The following is a 20,833-nucleotide window of genomic DNA, read 5'->3' as shown; positions in this document are numbered from 1 at the left end:
ACCTGGTCACAGGCAGGGGGAGGATGCCCCAGACCAGGTGTAACAGGAAGATCAACTGGCTGGACCAACACCCCCGCCTGTGTCCACTCTAGGCAAACAAGGAATGTTGCCCTTGACTGCTCCAATGGATTACCGTATTTTTCGCTCCATAAGACGCACTTTTTTCCTCCTTAAAAGTAAGGGGAAATGTCTGTGCGTCTTATGGAGCGAATGTGTGGTCCCTGGAGCCAAATCGCCATTGCCCTGCACTCCTGGGCTGCCCTTTGGAGGTGTGGGGAGGAGCCACGCTGCTCTGCCGGCAGCCTCCGCTTTTCCCTGAAGCCCCGGCAAGGTTTGCAAGCAGCAGGAAGGCTTTTCCTCCTCTGTTCTTTGCTCAGTCACTCCATTTCCCACTCTTTGAATCTTCGTTTCAAAACAAGTATGCCTATTTTGAAAAATCCTCACAGATTTAGGAACTGGAGCGCAATTATTTGATCTCTTTGCTGTTCCTCCATACTCCAAGCACTTCTCATTTGCACAGTCCTGGTTTCTCTCCCTGACTATTACCATTCTTGATTAATAACAGTAAAATGCTCAAATTTTAGTTTACGTGACCGCTGCCAATACTGACTTCCCAGTGATAATGAAAACAGCTACGTTGTAATGGAATGTCTGTCCTTTTCCCATTCTCTTCATTATATACCGTGGCTCGCTTTAAAGCCGCAAAGCGGACAGGAGCCGCCCGCTTTGCTGTTTTTAATAGTTTAGTACAACATTTGAGTCAGAATTCCCCCCCCCTTGTTTTCCTGCTCTAAAAACTAGGTGCGTCTTATGGTCAGGTGCGTCTTATGGAGCGAAAAATACGGTACATCCCACAGAAAGGCCGAAGAAGGAGGGGAAGAGGGGATTTGTCATGCAAGCTCTCCACCCAAATCCTATTGAGGAGATGAAGGAAAACTGGGTTGAGAGCAGGGATGAGGAAGCTTTCCCAACCCAAGGACCAGTTTCCATAGGCAGGTCCTGCACAATACATTTTGGCACCTGAGGTCAACCACAAAACGGTCATCCCTCCCTCCAGCCAGGGAAGAAAGCATAAATGAAGATCTACATCAGGAGTGGGGCATCAAATACCATCTTATCCGACAACGGTTGAAGTGGGAATCATGGCAGGGGGGCGCTCTGAGTAACGTTGGTCAGGTGCAAAGGCCAGGAGACCCCAGAAGGCAGCCCCCGCTATTTCCTCCCTATAGGTGTGAGGAGAACAACAGTGCCCCCTATTTGCCAAGAAGCTGCTGTAGAGGAAGAATTTGGGGCTGAGGGGCTGCTGAGGGGCTAGCGAGTCCAGCCTCCAAGGAGCAAGCTACACGGAGGTGGCAGCAGGCAATGTATTCCTTGCTGCCCCTGTGGATCCTGACGCCTGAGGCAGTTGCCTCCCTTTGCCTCATAAGTGGGCTGACTCTGCTCATAGGGAACCTTCCGAGGACCTGACAGGTCTGGCGGGCTCTGTACCTTGCGCCGGTCGACCGTGGCTAGCCGCTCCAAATCAGTCATGTTCGAGATTCCTCCGTGTACAATCAAGACCTTCTGGTCAATCAGGGTGGCCAGAGGCAGGCAGCTGAAGACCGTCTTGAGCTGTTTCAGGATTTTGCTGCCGTGTTCCTAGACGGAGGGCAGGAACAGTAAAGGAGAATGAGAGAAATGGCCCACTACAAATATTGATACGTGGCACAGAAATGGAAACAAGAAGAATTACCAGCGAAAGAAGAATGGCAGACGAAATGAATGGATTACGCAGAATTAGATAAGATGACAGGAAGGATTCAAAACCTGCGGGACCAGAGATTCTCAGAAGACTGGAAGAAATATGCGGACTATTTGAAAAGCAACGGTAATCAACTGGTTACGCTAGTAGGACTGCAAGAAGTTTTGTAAGGAGTAATATGTGAAATATTGTAAGGGAGGTTATGATGAGAGAGTCAGTAGATAAGATAATTAATAGCAATAGTGAAATTAAGAAATGTAAATTAAGTGAAAAAATTGGAAAATTTTCAGATGTGGTTGATGGAAGTCATAAAAAAATTGTATAAGATGTTGAATGACCGTTGAAAATGATATATTACATAATGAATATATTTATTATCATATATACAAAATATAAAATTATATACAATATATACAATAATATACAAATAATGATATGTATCCAGGACCCAGAGTTTGTGGGTGCAAAAGCACCCTTAATTCCTAGAGTCAACAAATGCCAGAGATTACTAAATATTCAGAATTACTAAATGATGGGAGTCTTCACCAGGGTGTGTCAGACGATTTAACAGTGTGAGAATACAGACTGAGCTTGTTTTTTTTGTACTGGGGCATCATTGGGGAGATAGAGCATTATTATTATTATTATTATTATTATTATTATTATTATTATTATCATTATATATACCACACTTCATCTAACGTTCTCAGGGTGGGTGACAACATAAGAATACACAATAAAAGTACAAAACAACACCCCCCTAAAATACACATTTTAAAGGCCATAGAATATCATTCAGCCAAGGGCCTGGTTGAAGATGGACGTTTTTGCCTGGCGCCTAAAGGTGTATAATGAAGGTGCCAAGTGAACCTCCCTGAGGACAGCACTCCACAATCGGGGAGCCACTACAGAAAAGGCCCTGTTCTTGTGTTGCCACCCTCTGGATCTCTCGTGGAGGAGGCACACAAAGAAAAGCCTCAGAAAGTCATCTCAGGGCCTGGGTCAGTTCATATGGAGAGGGGTGATTCTTGAAGTATTGAGGCCCTGAGCCATTGTATGTCTGACTAAGGGAAAAGTCAAGGCTCCACCAAAAGGTTACTCATTTTAGATGTAACAAAGAAGGGCATATATCCAAATTCACAAACCAGCAAAATTCCTTTCATTTAAGCAACAAAAGTCCAAGGGACAAGGGAATCAAAACCAGAAGAGAAGAAGAAGAAGAGTTTGGACTTGATATTCCGCCTTTCACTCCCCTTAAGGAGTCTCAAAGAAGCTAACAATATCCTTTCCCTTCCTCTCCCACAAAAAACACTCTGTGAGGTGAGTGGGGCTGAGAGACTTCAGAGAAGTGTGACTGGCCCAAGGTCACCCAGCCATAGCTGTCAGCCTTCCCTTTTTTTGTGGGAAATTCCCTTATTCCAGCGCTGTTTCCCGCTGCTTCCCACTGCTATCCCGGATTGTTAGATATCCCGTAGACTGTCCCTGAGACAGGTGAGGCTGCTGATCCCTTATTTTCGAGGCTGCTGATCCCTTATTTTCAAATCTGAAAGTTGACAGCTATGCAGCCAGCAGCTGCATGTGGAGGAGCGGGGAATCAAACCCGGTTCACCAGATTACAAGTCCACTGCTCTTAACCACTACACCACACTGGCAAGAGGCAAACAAGAGGAACAGGGACAAAGAACGCAATCTTCTTTTGCAAGAGAAGAGTCCAGCTGTAAACAGCTGTGATACAAAATCCAACAAATTGATTCTGAATGTTCCTTCTCAGATGCATTATAAATGTTTCTTTGGCGGCATTGAGAGTATTAACCCATCCGTGGAGGGCAGTATTCAAATTGCAAATGGCGATACCATAAATATTTGCAGCACAGGTTGAGGAACCTTAAACTGCAAACTAAGCAATCACCAGAAGGAACTGATACTTTAACCAAAATAGCAAAAACTAAAACATGGCATAATTGGGTGGGGAAGCCTCTCTTAGAAGGTGAAGGACTATCCTCTGTTCTTAAGATGGCTACATCTCAGCAGGATTGTAGCAGTGGATTTCTTGTGTTGACAGTGCAGATTGGACTAGATGACTTTTGAGAACGTCTGTGAGTCTAAGGTTCACAAACAAGCTTACCTTATATTTGCGCGTGACCTCCTTGGTGAAACCATAGCTAGAGATCAAGAGAAGAGAGGACTTGTAAGTAGATGCCCATTAACATAACCCATACATTTCTTAATTCCTGAAATGTGTGTTCAGGGACCATACCGTAAATTGATCATATAGTCCTCATGGTTGCCTCTGTTCAGGTGGACCTCCTTCGGGTAAACCAAAAGGAAGACGAAGAGGATGATCAGGACTTCTATGGAACACTTGCCTCGGTCCACAAAGTCACCGTTAAAGACATAAAACTTTTGTGGAGAGGGAATACCATTCTGCAATGGAAAAACAACAACAGTCATCCAGAAAGTGCATAGGTGAAGGATCCCTGACAGTTAAGTCCAGTCGTGAACGGCTCTGGGGTTGCGGCTCTCATCTCGCTTTACTGGCCAAGGGAGCCGACGTTTGTCCGCAGACAGTTTTTCCAGGTCTTGTGGCCAGCATGACGAAACCAGAGCAGCACATGGAAATGCTGTTTACCTTCCCACCAGAGTGGTATCTATTTATCTACTTGCACTTTGACATGCTTTCGAACTGCTAGGTTGGCAGGAGCTGGGACCGAACAACGGGAGCTCACCCCATCGCAGGGATTCGAACCGCCGACCTTCCAATCGGCAAGCCCCAGGCTCTGTGGTTTAGACCACAGCGCCACCCACATGCCAGATGCTTACCAAATGCTAAATTTGGAGACAAAATGGTTGGAAGTTTCTACCAGCCACCCTCCACAGCTCCCACTCTGCAAAGCTTTGAGAAGATCTCCAGCTGTAAATTTAAAGGCAAGGGGGCAACCTGACACCTTTACCCAACAACACAGGCAGAGCAATCCTACCCAGGCAGATAGGTCAGGGGCAGATACACTCTTTTGCGGTCTAGGACCCACATACCTATGGGACCGCCTCTCCTGGTATGCCCTGCGGAGGACCTTGAGGTCCACAAATGACAACATTTTGGAGGTCCCAAGTTGCAAGGTGGTTAGATTGGTCTCAACTAGGGCCAGGGCCTTTTTAGTACTGGCCCCGACTTGGTGGAACACTCTGTCACAAGAGACTAGGGCCCTGCGGGACTTGACATCTTTCCGCAGGCTCTGCAAGACAGAGCTGTTCTGTCTGGAAGTTGGTTTGGACTCAGTCTGACCCTTAAGTTTTCCTCCCCTTATGGTTTTGATCTATGGGCTACTTTTAAAATGAGGCTGCATTTCAAATTGTATTTTAACCTGTATTTTAAATTTATTTTCCCCCCATTATGTTTTTATTGTAATTTTACTGGTGTTAGCTGCCCTGAGCCCGGCTCTGGCTGGGGAGGGCGGGGTATAAATTCAAAAAAAAATTTTTTTTAAAGGGAAGCATCTTCCTAGCTGGTTCTGGCCTGGGGTGCTGGGGTGTGTGAAGTAAACCTTCATTTTTGTAATTTTTATTTCTCAATTATATTTAGTGGTAGTATGGCTGTAATGTTTTTTGTAACATTAAATCATTCAATTAAAAATGTTTTTTAAAAAAGAAAAGAAATGGCAAAGGTGACCGGAAAGCTCAAGAACCAAGAGAACAATTTTTTTTAAAAAAAGAGTGGGGGAAATTTATAATTTATTTAAGAGACCACTGTAAGCAGATGAAAACATTAGCAGGATTTTAATCCCACTTGTAATGTAACAAATATGAAGGATAATATGGATGGATACAGAGTATAGATTATGGAATAATATGCAGTTGTAAATGTTGACAATAGGACCCGTGGAGGGGATTTGGTGGAAGTCTCGAGATTCAGAGTAACTTCTATACATGGATTTGCATTTGGATTGTTATAAATTTATATATGTAAAGTCAAATAAAAACGATTTCATAAGCATATATATATATATATATATATGCTTTCGTAGATTTTCACGGGTATAGGAAGGCAGGTTTTGGTGTCTTCGGGTGTCTTCCCGTGTAAGAGTCGGGGTGTCTGTGCGACGTTTCGACGAGGTCTCACTCGTCATCTTCAGGCTGGTGCTTTCGGCTTCTTGTTACTGGAACAGAGCAGAGTCTGGTGTTTGAGTTCCTATAAATACTGTGGAGGGGTGTGGTGTATAGCCTCCAACGTTCTGGGTAGAGAGGAAGTTCCTAGATTAGTGTGCCTTTTCTTCTTTTGTTCCTTAATTACTTGAGGGATATCTTGGGTGATTTCATGAGTGATATTCTGAATATCACTGGGTGGGTCATTAATTACTTGAGGGATATCTTGGGTGATTTCATGAGTGATATTCTGAATATCACTGGGTGGGTCATTAAGTGTAGATAGTTGCTAAAGCTCTCGTGTCTTGACCTCTTGAGCTTGTGAAGAGTTGTGTTTTTTTTTTTTGTTGTTTTTTTTTGAGAAGATGGCTGTGCTGCATTTAGTTGTGCTCTGGCTTGGCTTCGTGTATAGGGGCGAGCTATGGTTTTGTGCCTTGTGCCAGCCAGATCTGTGTAGGGATTGCAGGGGGGTGCAGCATCCGGAGGTGCCACTATAGTTTGGTTGCTGGATGGAGTCTGTAATATGTCTGTGGAGAGGGTCTGGGTTTGGGTCTGGTGTGGTTGATTGGTGACGGCGTTCTGTGTGCCTCTGGTTCTGGTGTCGGTTTTTGTGGGGAGGGCTAATTTCCAGATGTCTGGCAGGCGGGACGTGTCGTCACGCTTGTTCATGTTGTGAGGGTGTTTCTCTATCTCGATGGCTTCCATGATTATTCTCTTGTGGTGATGTTCCATGTTAAAGAGCAATTTGGAATCTGCAAAATTAATTTGGTGTCCTGTTTCTTTCATGTGTTGGAAAAGAGAGGAAGTTTTTTCTTCTTTTTTGACGGCATTCTTGTGTTCTGCGATACGTGCATTTATTCGTCTGTTTGTTTGTCCAATGTACGTGGCTGGGCAGACTTTGCAGGGTATTTCATAGACCCCTTGGTTTTCCAGCTGGATTTTGTCTTTTGGGTTTCTGAGGATATTGGCTATTTTTTGGTTGGTGCAGAAGGCTGTTTTGATATTGTGTTTATGGAGGATTTTGCTGATTTTGTCTGTAGTGCCCTTGATATAAGGAAGGAGGGCCATGCCATTGTTTTCTTCTGTGTCTTGGTTTTTGGGGGGTGTTTCTTTTTGGATTAGCTTCGTAACCCTGTTTTTCTGGTATCCATTGGCGATTAACACATTTGTGAGATTCTGTAACTCAGTTGTCAAGTGGTCTTTGTCAGCCAGGCGTTTGGTTCTGGAGATGAGAGTCTTGGCTACGGAGTTTATTTGTGCAGGGTGGTGGTGTGATTGTGCATGTAAGTAGCGGTTGGTGTGTGTTTTTTTCCGGTAGATAGTGTGTCCTAGGGAGCCATCAGGTTTTTTGTAGATTAGGACGTCAAGAAAGGGGAGTTGGTTGTTGTCTTCTATTTCCATAGTGAATTGTATTTTGGGGTGTAGGCTGTTGAGATGTGTGAGGAAGCTATCTAGTTTTTCTTTCCCGTGTGGCCAAATTACAAAGGTGTCGTCAACATATCTGAGCCAAAGTTTGGGTTTGTGTTCTGACTTGTCTAAAGCATTGGTTTCAAAGTGTTCCATGTACAGATTTGCGATGACCGGTGAGAGGGGTGATCCCATGGGTGCTCCTTCTATCTGTTTGTATCTTTGTCCATTGTGGATGAAGTACGTGTTGGTTAGGCAGTGGTTGGTCAGGTCCAGGATGTATTTGGGGGGGTTGTATTTGTTTTGAATGGCTGTCAAGGCTTCATTAATGGGCACTTGAGTGAAGAGAGATACAACATCGAAGCTCACAAGTAGGTCATCGGGATGTAGGTATTGTTTCTTTATTGTTTCTATGAACTGGAAGGAGTTAGTAACGTGTGAAGCGATGGATTCTGCATAGGGCTGAAGTTGCTTAGCGAGAAATTTAGCGAGATTTTGTAGAGGTGAGCCTATGGAGCTGACTATTGGTCTGAGTGGTGTTCCTTCTTTGTGTATCTTGGGGAGACCGTAGAGTTTGGGGCATCTGGATGATTTTTCTCTGGGGATGATTCTTAGCTGGATTTCTTCACTGATAGGAGAGGCTTTTATTTTGGATTTGGTGGTTTTTTCCAGATAGGTGGTGGGATCTGTTTTTATAGGTTGGTAGGTAGGGTCTTGGAGTAGATTTGATAGTTTTGCTTGGTAGTCCGATGTGTTCATCACAACAGTGGCGTTGCCTTTGTCTGCTGGGAGAATGATTATGTTGTTGTCTTTCCTCAGGTTGGTGAGTGCTTTCTGTTCTTCTTTGTGTAAATTGCTTCTGGGTGGTTTGCTGGAGCAGAGGATGTTGGTGACTTCAAGTCTGATTTTATTGGCTTCATCTGGGTCGATTTTGGTCAGGCTAGCTTCGACTCCGCATATGATGTTTTCCGTGGGGATGCGTCTCGGGGCGACTGCAAAGTTGAAACCTTTGGAGAGTACTTTGGTTTCAGTTGGGGTGAGGATCCTGTTTGATATGTTATGTACTGTTTGTTTCATGGGTTGTTGTGGAGGGTGGCTGGGCTTCTGGCGTTTTTCTAGTTTGTAGAGTTTGTTGGTGTGTCTGTCTGTCTTATGTGAGGTCTCAGTTTCAGCTCTCCAGACGGCTAGTTGTTTACATTTGTCCCAGAGTGCAGGGTGGATTTTGTTGCATAGTTTGAGGTGAAGAGTGAGCAGATCTTTGTTGGTTTGGTTTAGTAGGTATCTTTTCTTATGTATTTCATTTCTGATTAGGGATAGTTCAGTTCGTTTCAGGATCCTTTCGGTAGCTGGGGTTTTAGAGTGGAATTTAAGTTGGAAGCATGTGGGAGTTAAGTTGTTGTCTCGGCAGTTGCGTAGGAACAGGAGATCACATAAGATGGTGGCTCTTCGGATTTCTAGTTTCTCGTAGGTTCTTGTCAGCTGGAAGGTTTCCTCCCCGTAGAGGTGAGATATTTGCTTTCGTAGATTTTCACGGGTATAGGAAGGCAGGTTTTGGTGTCTTCGGGTGTCTTCCCGTGTAAGAGTCGGGGTGTCTGTGCGACGTTTCGACGAGGTCTCACTCGTCATCTTCAGGCTGGTGCTTTCGGCTTCTTGTTACTGGAACAGAGCAGAGTCTGGTGTTTGAGTTCCTATAAATACTGTGGAGGGGTGTGGTGTATAGCCTCCAACGTTCTGGGTAGAGAGGAAGTTCCTAGATTAGTGTGCCTTTTCTTCTTTTGTTCCTTAATTACTTGAGGGATATCTTGGGTGATTTCATGAGTGATATTCTGAATATCACTGGGTGGGTCATTAATTACTTGAGGGATATCTTGGGTGATTTCATGAGTGATATTCTGAATATCACTGGGTGGGTCATTAAGTGTAGATAGTTGCTAAAGCTCTCGTGTCTTGACCTCTTGAGCTTGTGAAGAGTTGTGGTTTTTTTTGTGTTTTTTTTTTGAGAAGATGGCTGTGCTGCATTTAGTTGTGCTCTGGCTTGGCTTCGTGTATAGGGGCGAGCTATGGTTTTGTGCCTTGTGCCAGCCAGATCTGTGTAGGGATTGCAGGGGGGTGCAGCATCCGGAGGTGCCACTATAGTTTGGTTGCTGGATGGAGTCTGTAATATGTCTGTGGAGAGGGTCTGGGTTTGGGTCTGGTGTGGTTGATTGGTGACGGCGTTCTGTGTGCCTCTGGTTCTGGTGTCGGTTTTTGTGGGGAGGGCTAATTTCCAGATGTCTGGCAGGCGGGACGTGTCGTCACGCTTGTTCATGTTGTGAGGGTGTTTCTCTATCTCGATGGCTTCCATGATTATTCTCTTGTGGTGATGTTCCATGTTAAAGAGCAATTTGGAATCTGCAAAATTAATTTCGTGTCCTGTTTCTTTCATGTGTTGGAAAAGAGAGGAAGTTTTTTCTTCTTTTTTGACGGCATTCTTGTGTTCTGCGATACGTGCATTTATTCGTCTGTTTGTTTGTCCAATGTACGTGGCTGGGCAGACTTTGCAGGGTATTTCATAGACCCCTTGGTTTTCCAGCTGGATTTTGTCTTTTGGGTTTCTGAGGATATTGGCTATTTTTTGGTTGGTGCAGAAGGCTGTTTTGATATTGTGTTTATGGAGGATTTTGCTGATTTTGTCTGTAGTGCCCTTGATATAAGGAAGGAGGGCCATGCCATTGTTTTCTTCTGTGTCTTGGTTTTTGGGGGGTGTTTCTTTTTGGATTAGCTTCGTAACCCTGTTTTTCTGGTATCCATTGGCGATTAACACATTTGTGAGATTCTGTAACTCAGTTGTCAAGTGGTCTTTGTCAGCCAGGCGTTTGGTTCTGGAGATGAGAGTCTTGGCTACGGAGTTTATTTGTGCAGGGTGGTGGTGTGATTGTGCATGTAAGTATATATATATATATATATATGCTGCATTTTGGCATGCAGCCGTACATGTAATGCGAATACGTATTCTTTACGTACCTTGTAGAAAATGAGGAACAAGTCACTCAGCTGTCCATGCAAATCGCCTAATAAAGGGGCAAAATGTTAGCTTTGTGGTTTAAAGTTATAAGCATTTCACATCAAGCAGTGTATTCCATTCATGGTGCTGGTTTATTCACATTCCCACCCCCCTCTCACACTCTATAGCCCGCAATTCCTTCTGCTGTGAAACTCAATGTGTTATTCGGTAGTTCACAGGTCGTCCCCCTTCCCTGCACTGACCAGCCCCAAACCTGCTTAGCTTCAGCAAGCTAGTGGTGCCATGTGCTTTCAGACCATGCCACTGGACCTGGGAACTGTGATTATATTTCCCAGGGAACTGTGGCTTTTCTCCCCATGAAGGTCTGCCTGTCACCATCTGCCAGAAGCGAGCCAGCAGTAAATCGCACTGAGCAAGGTTATATTTCCCAGGCAACTGTGGCTTTTCTCCCCATGAAGGTCTGCCTGTAACCATCTGCCCGAAGCGAGCCAGCAGTAAATCGCACTGAGCAAGGTTATATTTCCCAGGGAACTGTGGCTTTTCTCCCCATGAAGGTCTGCCTGTCACCATGTGCCAGAAGCGAGCCAGCAGTAAATCGCACTGAGCAAGGTTATATTTCCCAGGAAACTGTGGCTTTTCTCCCCATGAAGGTCTGCCTGTCACCATCTGCCAGAAGCAAGCCAGCAGTAAATCGCACTGAGCAAGGTTATATTTCCCAGGCAACTGTGGCTTTTCTCCCTATTGAAGGTCTGTCTGTCACCATCTGCCAGAAGCGAGCCAGCAGTAAATCACACTGAGCAAGGTTATATTTCCCAGGCAACTGTGGCTTTTCTCCCCATGAAGGTCTGTCTGTCACCATCTGCCAGAAGCGAGCCAGCAGTAAATCGCACTGAGCAAGGTTATATTTCCCAGGAAACTGTGGCTTTTCTCCCTATGAAGGTCTGCCTGTCACCATCTGCCAGAAGCGAGTCAGCAGTAAATCGCACTGAGCAAGCTGGAGTTAACTCTTTATTAGCAAAAACACCATCTGCACAGGAGTGTCAGGCCTAATGAGCGCAGCAGCTTGTCTCTGGCAGGTCTTGCTCCCATGAAGCAGATAGGTGGTTCCTGCCTCCCCACAGCTGCCTAGGCCTCCTCCTCTCCAGGTCCCCCCCCCCAAGCAATTGGGGACTGTGCCCCTTCACACAGTCAATCTCTCCTCTGCCCTTATCATGCCTCTCCTGGTTTTGCGCCTTCTTCCCTTGGGGATTCCCCAGCTGGTTCCTCCCACCATTCCTCTGAGTCCAACCAGCCCATGACACCATCATAGGTTTCCTTTCTGGACCAGCAAGAGTTGTTTCTGCTCTGCCAGGGTTTCTTCAATTGCATTACTTTCCCACAGAAAACAAGTTATACAGTTTGTTAAGAAAGGTGGGAGGGGCAGTGCCTGGTTTCTAAAGACAGATGTTGGAGCTTATCTGAATGGAAGCAATGTTCATTAGCTCTGCTCCTTATGTTTAAATGTGGAAGAAAGGTACAGACTACAGTTGGTCATTAATATTTGGAAGAAAATGCACTTTGTACATTCTTAGAGGCACACTGCTCTTTCAATGTTAAGAGTGGGGAAAGGGCAGGTACTAGTATCCTAGCAAAGTGCACTCTGTTGTAGATGCCCAACCTGTCTCCCTCACCTGTCTCCCTTCTCCAGATCTGTTTCAGTTACACACCAGTTCCTCTTATCTCCAATATGTTTGTATGTTGGAAGATTTAGGACAGATTGTCACCTCACAGAGTTTCCTTTGAGCCATTGCTGTGCTAATGGATCGATACCCCCACAGGATAACACCGCCAAGGAAATTAGGCTGAGTTAATTGGCTTTTAATACAAGCTGATTTCCTAGGCTGTAGAGGTGCCTAATACACAGTTTAGGAAGCTTGCCTAACAAAATTAGCTTTCCACACATGCTAATTTCAGAGGGTTTGGAAATACACAGGTCAAATACACCCATGGGTCCAGCCATCACCTCACACAGGAAACTAGATTATCCTAATTGGCTTCTGATGCCACAAGCCTTAATTAAATTCTAGCACCCCCAAACTCGTAACAAGACATTAAAAACATCCCAGCCATTTCTAAAAAGCCACAGGTAGTTAAAGGCAAAAGGCCTGGAAAGAGTGAAAACTTTTAGCCCAGTGCCTGAAAATATATCATCATGGCACCAGGCGAATCTCCCTGGGGCGATCATTCTACAAGTGGGGAGCCACCTCAGAAAAGGCCTGTTCTCGTGTTGCCACCCTCCGTACCTCTCATGGAGCTGGCATATGAAGAAGCGCCTGAAATAATGAGCACAGGGTCTGGATTAGGTCACATGGGCTGAGGCGGTGCTTGAGGCACATACCTCAGCAGCGCTGGTAAACAACAGCACTTACCACATACAGTGATCTCCTCACTGTAGCAGGTGGAGACGCAGGTGATGTTTGGAAGCTGGGCAAGATGCTTTTCAGTCTCACTCAAGAGTTTTAGGACATAGTAAGCGTGAAGATGCTACTGGGAGAAAGTGAGGAAATTACAGAAAGCCGAAAGACAGAACTTTTTTTATGTACGCTACAACAGCAGCAAGAATACTTATCACAAAGCATTGGAAAACACAAGATCTACCCACTCTGGAAGAATGGCAGATGAAGGTGATTGACTACATGGGACTGGCTGAGATGACGGGCAGAATCCGTGACCAGGGGAAAGAGACGGCGGGGGAAGATTGGAAGAAATTTAAAAATTATCTTAAGAAATATTGTAAAATCAAGGAATGCTAAAATGTCGAGGTTTTAGAAAATAGGGGATTACAGCAGTAAAAGATTAAGTAAAAGAAAAAAGTAAGAAAAATATGAGAAAATTAAGGGGTAGGATTTGCTGAAATTAATTTGGAAATTGGGATGCAGAAAGGGGAGGTATGGGGAAGTCGCGGAAATAAGGTTTAAGAAAAAAGGATTCGAAATTATACATGTTTGTTTATGTGTTTGTTTGTTTGTTTGTTTGTGATGTGTAATGTTTGTCTTTATAAAAATTGTGAAAAACCAATAAAAATGTTATATAAAAAAAAGGAAATTACAGAAAGCCATCGAGGAGAGCGTTGGCTCGCCTCTCAAACTACAATTCCCAGGATCCTTCGGGGGGAAGCAATGAACTGTTTACTTGCGCTAATCTATACCCTGCGTTTCTACAGAAACTAGGCAGTTCACAATGTAAAACAACAACACGACATTATGCATGCCCCAATTTTCCAAGTGGTGGGAGATTTCTGGGGCGGAGGACTTTAGTCAGATTTGGTGTCCTATGGCTTTTCGCAGCATTTCATTTGCAAACATCAAAGTTTAGCCTGGGAGCAGGTGCCGCTTTAATGCTCCAGCAGAAACCCCTAAACTCACTGCTCCTGTTTTGGACACCTATGGGTACCAAGATACTCCCAGGGCAAAAGTCGGTCTTTCTCCAAATAGCCATGACTTCACACAGACAGAGTGTGTTGACAACATCCTCAGTAAAGGCAGAGAAAGTGATGTCCCTTCTCTAAGCCAACTCATGCTTTCCAGAACAGTTTATTCCCACAGCTATTGCTAAGGCATATCAGCCATCAGCCACATGGCCCTGTTGCCGGCTAACTGGCTGTGGTGTAAAATACTGGGAAGCCAAATCAGCAAAGCATTTTGGGGTTGGGTTGCTTATTGTTTCTACCATGGGTAGGCAAACTAAGGCCTGAGGGCCGGATCCAGCCCCATCGCCTTCTAAATCCGGCCCACGGACGGTCCGGGAATCAGCGTGTTTTTACATGAGTAGAATGTGTGCTTTTATTTAAAATGCATCTCTGGGTTATTTGTGGGACCTGCCTGGTGTTTTTACATGAGTAGAAGGTGTGCTTTTATTTAAAATGCATCTCTGGGTTATTTGTGGGGCATAGGAATTCGTTCATTTCCCCCCCAAAAAATATAGTCCGGCCCCCAACAAGGTCTGAGGAACAGGGGACCGGCCCCCTGCTGAAAAAGTTTGCTGACCCCTGGTTTATACAAATAGCAACCTATGGTTTGTGCCAGGCAAAGTTAGGGTTAGTTATGTCACCAGCTCAGGTTTCAAAAGCCAAGGTATGTTTTCGGTATAGTTCCCAGAAGGAACACAAACAAGTTGTAGTCCAACAACATCTGGCAGACCACAAATCCCTCATTCCGGGCATACAATGATTGGCAGTGGTTCTCCAGGGTTTTAAGGAGATGAGTCCTTCCCAGCCTGGACCTCACAAATGCTGTGTATCACTGAGCAACAGATATTCCCCTTCAGTTCCATTCTTGACCTAGCAGGAGCTTCTGGAAGCGAAAACTGAGGTAAAAGTAGGCGGCTACTGTGAAGGTACTTACTTGCTCGTGTTGGTACGCTTCCAGTAAGTTAGTGGCATCCTCAGGCACGAGTGGGAAGGAAAGGCGAGGCCCCACATAGGTGTCTGGCACCACAACGGATTCAAAGGTTTCAATGGGTTTTACGAGCTTGGGGTCAAAGATGATTTCAGGTTCTGACAATATGCGGTTAAGGAAATCTCCTAGGGTGGAATGAAAACCAAGATGGTTGGCTCCTAGAATGTGACTCTTTGCTTCTCTCCATGGGCAGCAGCAGCGTTAAGTTTTAGCTGAGATTCCAGCATTGCAGGGGGGTTAGACTAGATGACCCTTGGGTCCCTTCCAACTCTTTTTAATTTAATTTTATTTTTACCAACCACCAAAACACAAACAGTGAACCCCCCCAGGCGGCTGATACATTGGGTATACAATATTCAATAATATACATATTCAATAAAATTCAATAACAACATATTCAAATTAACCATATGTACACTTCTATATAGGGACGCGGGTGGCGCTGTGGGTAAAAGCCTCAGCGCCTAGGGCTTGCCGATCGAAAGGTCGGCGGTTCGAATCCCCGCGGCGGGGTGCGCTCCCGCTGATCGGTCCCAGCGCCTGCCCACCTAGCAGTTCGAAAGCACCCCCGGGGGCAAGTAGATAAATAGGTACCGCTTACCAGCGGGAAGGTAAACGGCGTTCCGTGTGCGGCTCTGGCTCGCCAGAGCAGCGATGTCACGCTGGCCACGTGACCCGGAAGTGTCTCCGGACAGCGCTGGCCCCCGGCCTCTTGAGTGAGATGGGCGCACAAACCCCAGAGTCTGTCAAGACTGGCCCGTTCGGGCAGGGGTACCTTTACCCTTTACCCTTTACACTTCTATATACCTTAACACTCCTCCTTCCACAAGGTTTATTTAACTTTTAACATTTTAATTGCCCCAAATTGTTCAAACCTACTCAAATAATTCAACATCATCTCAAACCAATCCTCCTCTTTCTCACTGACCTTAAACCCTTTCATTCTATGTATCTTCACAGTTAGGTATTCTAAAATTATAATATTATTCAGTTTTTTCCTCCATTGGTTCACCCCTAGCTCTTCTGCATTTTTCCAATTACTCGCTATAACCTGTCTGGCTGCAATTACCATCAATTATACCCATTTTCATTCCTCTTTTGTTTTTAACTCGGTACTACTCAGGGTAATAATAACCATTAATTTAGTTATTTCCATATGGAAACGTGGGTCCCTTCCAACTCTTAAGATTCTATGATGCAAAATAAACGCATCGGGGTTTTTTATGACCTTTTCCCCCAACTCCCTTCTCACATGCAGCCTCGAAGGCATCTTACGAGTATCATGTAAAAGCCAGAGAAATTAAAACCACGCCACAGCCAAAAAGACACAATAGTAATAGAAGCAAACAAACAAACCAGACGGTAACGCCAGTTGAAAGCATGAGAATAGTCTGAAGGCAATGAAACAATTCTAAAGGCCACCTGCTGACAGTTAAAGAGGTGAGCACACCATGAAATTTAACACACCTGTGTGCTGTTCAGTTAGCTACAAGTTAGTTGGCTTTGTATTGGCTCAAGAATCCTAAGAAACCAACCAATCAGAGCCCGTGGTTCAAGTCAGTGCCATTTTGAAAGGTTCAGTCAACCATCTTGATGTGATGGTATCCAAACACAGGAAAAAAAGCCTGTTCTTTAACATTGTGTCCAATTTGGTTAAACCTAATGGTTCTTAAAGGTGCAGCTTTCCGAAATATAAATCTAAATTGTACACTCCAGAGCATGGGTAGGCAAACTAAGGCCCGGGGGCCAGATCCGGCCCAATCGCCTTCTAAATCCAGCCTGCAGACGGTCTGGGAATCAGCGTGTTTTTACATGAGTAGAATGTGTGCTTTTATTTAAAATGCATCTCTGGGTTATTTGTGGGGCATAGGAATTCGTTCTCCCCCCCCCCTTGAGAATATAGTCCGGTCCCCCACAAGGTTTGAGGGACAGGGGAACAGACTCCTGAAAAAAGTTTGCTGACCCCTGCTCCAGAGCTATTCATCCAGGATTTGTAGATACAGTGGTACCTCGGTTCTTGAACATCATCAGTTCCGGAAGACTGTTCGAGTTCCAAAACGTTTGAAAACTGAAGTGCAAAGGGCTGTCTGCAAATTCAATTGAGATAATGGAAAAACATGCAGTGGAAGCCATTCAATTTCCTAGGCGAGTTCAGAAACAGAAGCACTTACTTCCAGGTTTTCGGCATTCGTATTCCGAAATGTTTATCAACAGAGATGTTTGAGAACCGAGGTACACTGTACCAACATTTCCACATTTGATCGGTTTGCAAAACACATACAAGGTCACAAAATTTGGTTGCCCTGACGAGAGAGAGTGATATATAATACAAACTGTATTTCCCCATTTTTGAGCTTACTGTCTTTGTTGTTGCTTGGCGTGAAGTAGGTCATAAGGTAGTCAAAGAAATGGTTGAGCTGTGGAAGACAAGAAGAATGCTGTCAACTTCTATCATTAAGCCATCTTTGTACTCTCTTCCCCTGCCATAGCCTCTCCCTCCCATACTGTTCCCTCTCCTGTTAGACTATGCGGAAATGGCTAAACTGACTGGGAAACTCAGAGACCAAGAAAACAAATTCAAGAAAGAATAGGAGACCACTGTAAACAGATGAAAACATTAGCAGGATTTTAATCCCACTTGTCATGTAACAAATATCACGGACAACATGGATGGATACAAAACACAGACTATTAAATAATATGCAGTTGAAAATGGTGACAATAGGACCCAGGGAGGGGATGGGGGGAAGTTGCAAGATTCAGAGAAATCTCATTTTATGGATATGTATTTGGCACTGTAACTAATTTGCATTTGGAAAAATCAAATAAAATTGATTTCAAAAAGAAAAGAAAAGAAAAGAAATTTTGTGCCCCTAACAATTTTGTGCCTGGGGGAACCGACCCTGTGCCCCCCAACTCACACTAGGTCAATGTGCCACACAGAGCTGCATGTGATTCAGAAGATGTGCGAAATTGGCACATGCCATGTAAATTTGGAGTTTGCAGTGCTTCTCCTTCCAACACACACTCTGAGGATGCTCAGTGGGCTGTTTGGGTTTGTTTGGAGTTTTCTGCCTCCTCTGTCCCTCATACATGCATACATATATTACGAATGGGAGTTGCAGCTCAAAACGAGGATAGCAAAGACTGATTGAGAGCACTGTTGGATGTTGGATTGAGTTATGCTTGCACGAGGCAGAGGGTTTAGAATGCATTTGGATCACTGAATTCTGTTAGCAAAGTCACTTAACACAGATAGAGACCAGGGAGAAAAGAAACCCTGATAACACTTGACTGTGGACAACTGAAGCAAAACAGTGTATAATTTGAGGGGGGAAAGATTTTGTCTCTCTTACTTTGGGCCTTGTACATATCAGAAAAATATTCAGCTATGCGTACAAGAGGAAAACTCCCTTAGAACTAACCAGCCAATCAGCACGAGTTGCCTCAGCATGGATCATGCCATCCTGACTGGTTGCTAGGCAACACCTCCACCACACCACACCTACTAATTATGAACAGAATTAACCCTTAGGTTCCAAACCGAATGCTCCCTGCTGTTGTACTTCCAGCAAAGTCTGGGCTGTGTTGGGGGCAGATGAGAATCAGGAGACTAATTCTGAGCGCTAAATTCCTTTTACCGCTACCAACAGCAAAACTAGAACAGGCAGAAGGAAGGATTTCCCCTCTGCCTTCCTCCTTTGCCATCATACCTTGAGATGATCAAGCTCTCCCGCATACTCTATGGACTGAAATATGCGCCATGTGCATCTTCGGCGCATTTCAAGCCGGGCCACATAGCGTCGATACCACGTTTGGATCAGGATAGCTCCTCTGAAGGCTGAGATGCAAAAAGAGAGATGTGTGATATAGCCTTTTGCTTTTTGGAGTAGAGAAACATGAAGCCCATCAAACAGCTGACATCAGCAGCCAGCAACCTTGGGCAGCTGTTGGGGCCAGGTATCATGGCAGAGTCCACATGACACAGAAGTTTGGCCCTGCCACCCATCCCTTTCTTCAGCCATAGGCTTAACTGGTAGTAGGAACTGGGCCTAGGAAGCAGCCCGCCATTTTAAATAGCCCACATTGTGCCACAGCAGCGCACCACTGTGGCATTGTGGGTAAGTAAAATGGCAGGCAGCTCACAACCCTGTCCTTTCCGATTGTCCAAGAAGCTCTTTGGAGAAGGGAAGAAACGTTAGGAGCTTTTCAGATGGGTAGAACGGCCCCGGACACTGGCAACCCACCCTATGCCACCGGGAGAGGGAGCCCTGTGCTGCACTTTGAAGAAATTAAGATCTGGTAGGAGATACTCTTGCTGTTCATAGAATTGTACAGCCACAAGAGACCACAAATCAGGAATCAGGAATCTCTGGCTAGCCAGCCTCTGTTTATAAAACCCAAAAAAAGGAGAGCCCACCTCCTTCTTAAGTCATCCGTTCAACTGTTGAACAGCTCCTGCCATTGGACTGGTCTCCTCCCCTCTCCTCTCGCCCAAATGAGGGCAATCTCTGACACACCTCAAAGTCCTCTGCCCCCAACAAAGGTACATCTAGGGGAGTGCAACCTGTTTGGTTGCCCTAGGTGCAGGAAGCAGTAGCACATAAACATGTCCGCACGTCATGTTCAACAGTCTCGTGTTTTCCATTCTCCCTAGCACTTCATACTCTCCCAACATTTCTCAGATAGAAATGGGGACATTTCTGACTCCACACCACCTCCACACCAATAGAAGAGGAGGAGTTTGGATTTGATATCCTGCTTTATCACTACCCTAAGGAGTCTCAAAGGATGCGGGTGGCACTGTGGGTTAAACCACAGAGCCTAGGACTTGCCGATCAGAAGGTTGGCGGTTCGAATCCCCACGATAGGGTGAGCTCCCGTTGCTTGGTCCCTGCTCCTGCCAACCTAGCAGTTCGAAAGCACGTCAAAGTGCAAGTAGATAAATAGGTACTGCTCTGGCGGGAAGGCAAACGGCGTTTCCGTGTGCTTCTCTGGTTCACCAGAAGCGGCTTAGTCATGCTGGCCACATGACCCGGAAGCTGTACACCGGCTCCCTTGGCCAATAAAGCGAGATGAGCGCCACAACCCCAGAGTTGTCCGCGACTGGACCTAATGGTCAGGGGTCCCTCTACCTTTTAAGGAGTCTCAAAGCGGCTCACAATCTCCTTTCCCTTCCTCCCCCACAACAAACACTCTGTGAGGTGAGTGAGGCTGAGAGACTTCAGAGAAGTGTGACTAGCCTAAGCAGCTGCATGTGGAGGAGAAGGGAACAAACCCAGTTCACCAGATTACGAGTCTACCGCTCTTAACCACTACATCACGCTGGCTCCACATTGCTATGTGTGGGACATAGCACACACACATTCCACCATACTAAGAAAACCCCTTAAACACACACTCATAGCACTTGCAGGGGAAATAGGGACATTCCAGGGTCAAATCAGAAGCCAGGATGGCTTTTACAAATCCGGGACTGTCCCTGGAAAATCGGGACACTCGGAGGGTATGGCACTCACCCGAAAAAGGGAAGAGCTTAAAGGATGGTTTGATTTCTTCAGCCAAATTCTTGGTACTTTTTTTCCTGTTCATCCCTCCCAACTGTACGACTGATTCAGCCAGAATGCTAGTGTGTTCTAGGGCTTTTCCTGGCTTCCAAAACAAGCCAATCAACCCATTTTGAGCTGGAAGGGTTCATTGTCTGAAACCATCCAATGGGAAAATCGGATGCAAAGCAGGAAGAACAAGTCCTGATCTCATTGGCTAGAACCTTCAGCAGGAGTAAAGTTCCAACCTGAAGCTTCTCTCCTGCCAGAGAAAATTGTCATATTATGTCAGAGACCAGGCTGAGGAGTACTGCTCTGATGAGGAATGGTGGGAGTCTCTCACTTCCCCTGCTACTGACCAGGATCCTGAAGCTGCCCAAGAGCAGGGGAGCAGTATAGATTTAGAACAGTGGTTTGCAGAAGGGCATAGTTCTGAAGACAGAAGTTGGGAAAAACTGGGGGGTAAACAGCAAGGTGAAGAAGAACGGAGGGAGAGAGAGCTAACAGACTCTCTCACACTGGAGATTGCCCAGCCTATCAGTCCAAGCTCACATAGAGC

The 20,833-nt window shown here is 45.3% G+C and overlaps 1 protein-coding gene across 1 annotated transcript in view; it reads right to left on the bottom strand.

The window, feature by feature from the left end:
* PPEF2 (protein phosphatase with EF-hand domain 2) overlaps positions 1-20,404 on the bottom strand; it is a 33,217-nt gene extending 12,813 nt beyond the window's left edge. The window contains exons 1-9 of the mRNA XM_082236431.1: positions 20,248-20,404; positions 18,442-18,569; positions 17,088-17,145; positions 14,675-14,853; positions 12,701-12,815; positions 10,292-10,338; positions 3,999-4,165; positions 3,867-3,903; positions 1,489-1,638 (exon numbers count right to left, since the gene is read on the bottom strand). Of these exons, the coding sequence (XP_082092557.1) occupies positions 1,489-1,638; positions 3,867-3,903; positions 3,999-4,165; positions 10,292-10,338; positions 12,701-12,815; positions 14,675-14,853; positions 17,088-17,145; positions 18,442-18,569; positions 20,248-20,320 (954 nt within the window). The 5' untranslated portion in view covers positions 20,321-20,404. The remainder of the gene's footprint in view (positions 1-1,488; positions 1,639-3,866; positions 3,904-3,998; positions 4,166-10,291; positions 10,339-12,700; positions 12,816-14,674; positions 14,854-17,087; positions 17,146-18,441; positions 18,570-20,247) is intronic.
* Between the last annotated feature and the right edge of the window lie 429 nt (positions 20,405-20,833).

The sequence above is a fragment of the Podarcis vaucheri genome, assembly GCF_965113315.1.
Source record: "Podarcis vaucheri genome assembly, chromosome: 9".
NCBI lineage: Eukaryota > Metazoa > Chordata > Lepidosauria > Squamata > Lacertidae > Podarcis > Podarcis vaucheri.
This window is presented reverse-complemented; position numbering and strand designations above follow the sequence as displayed.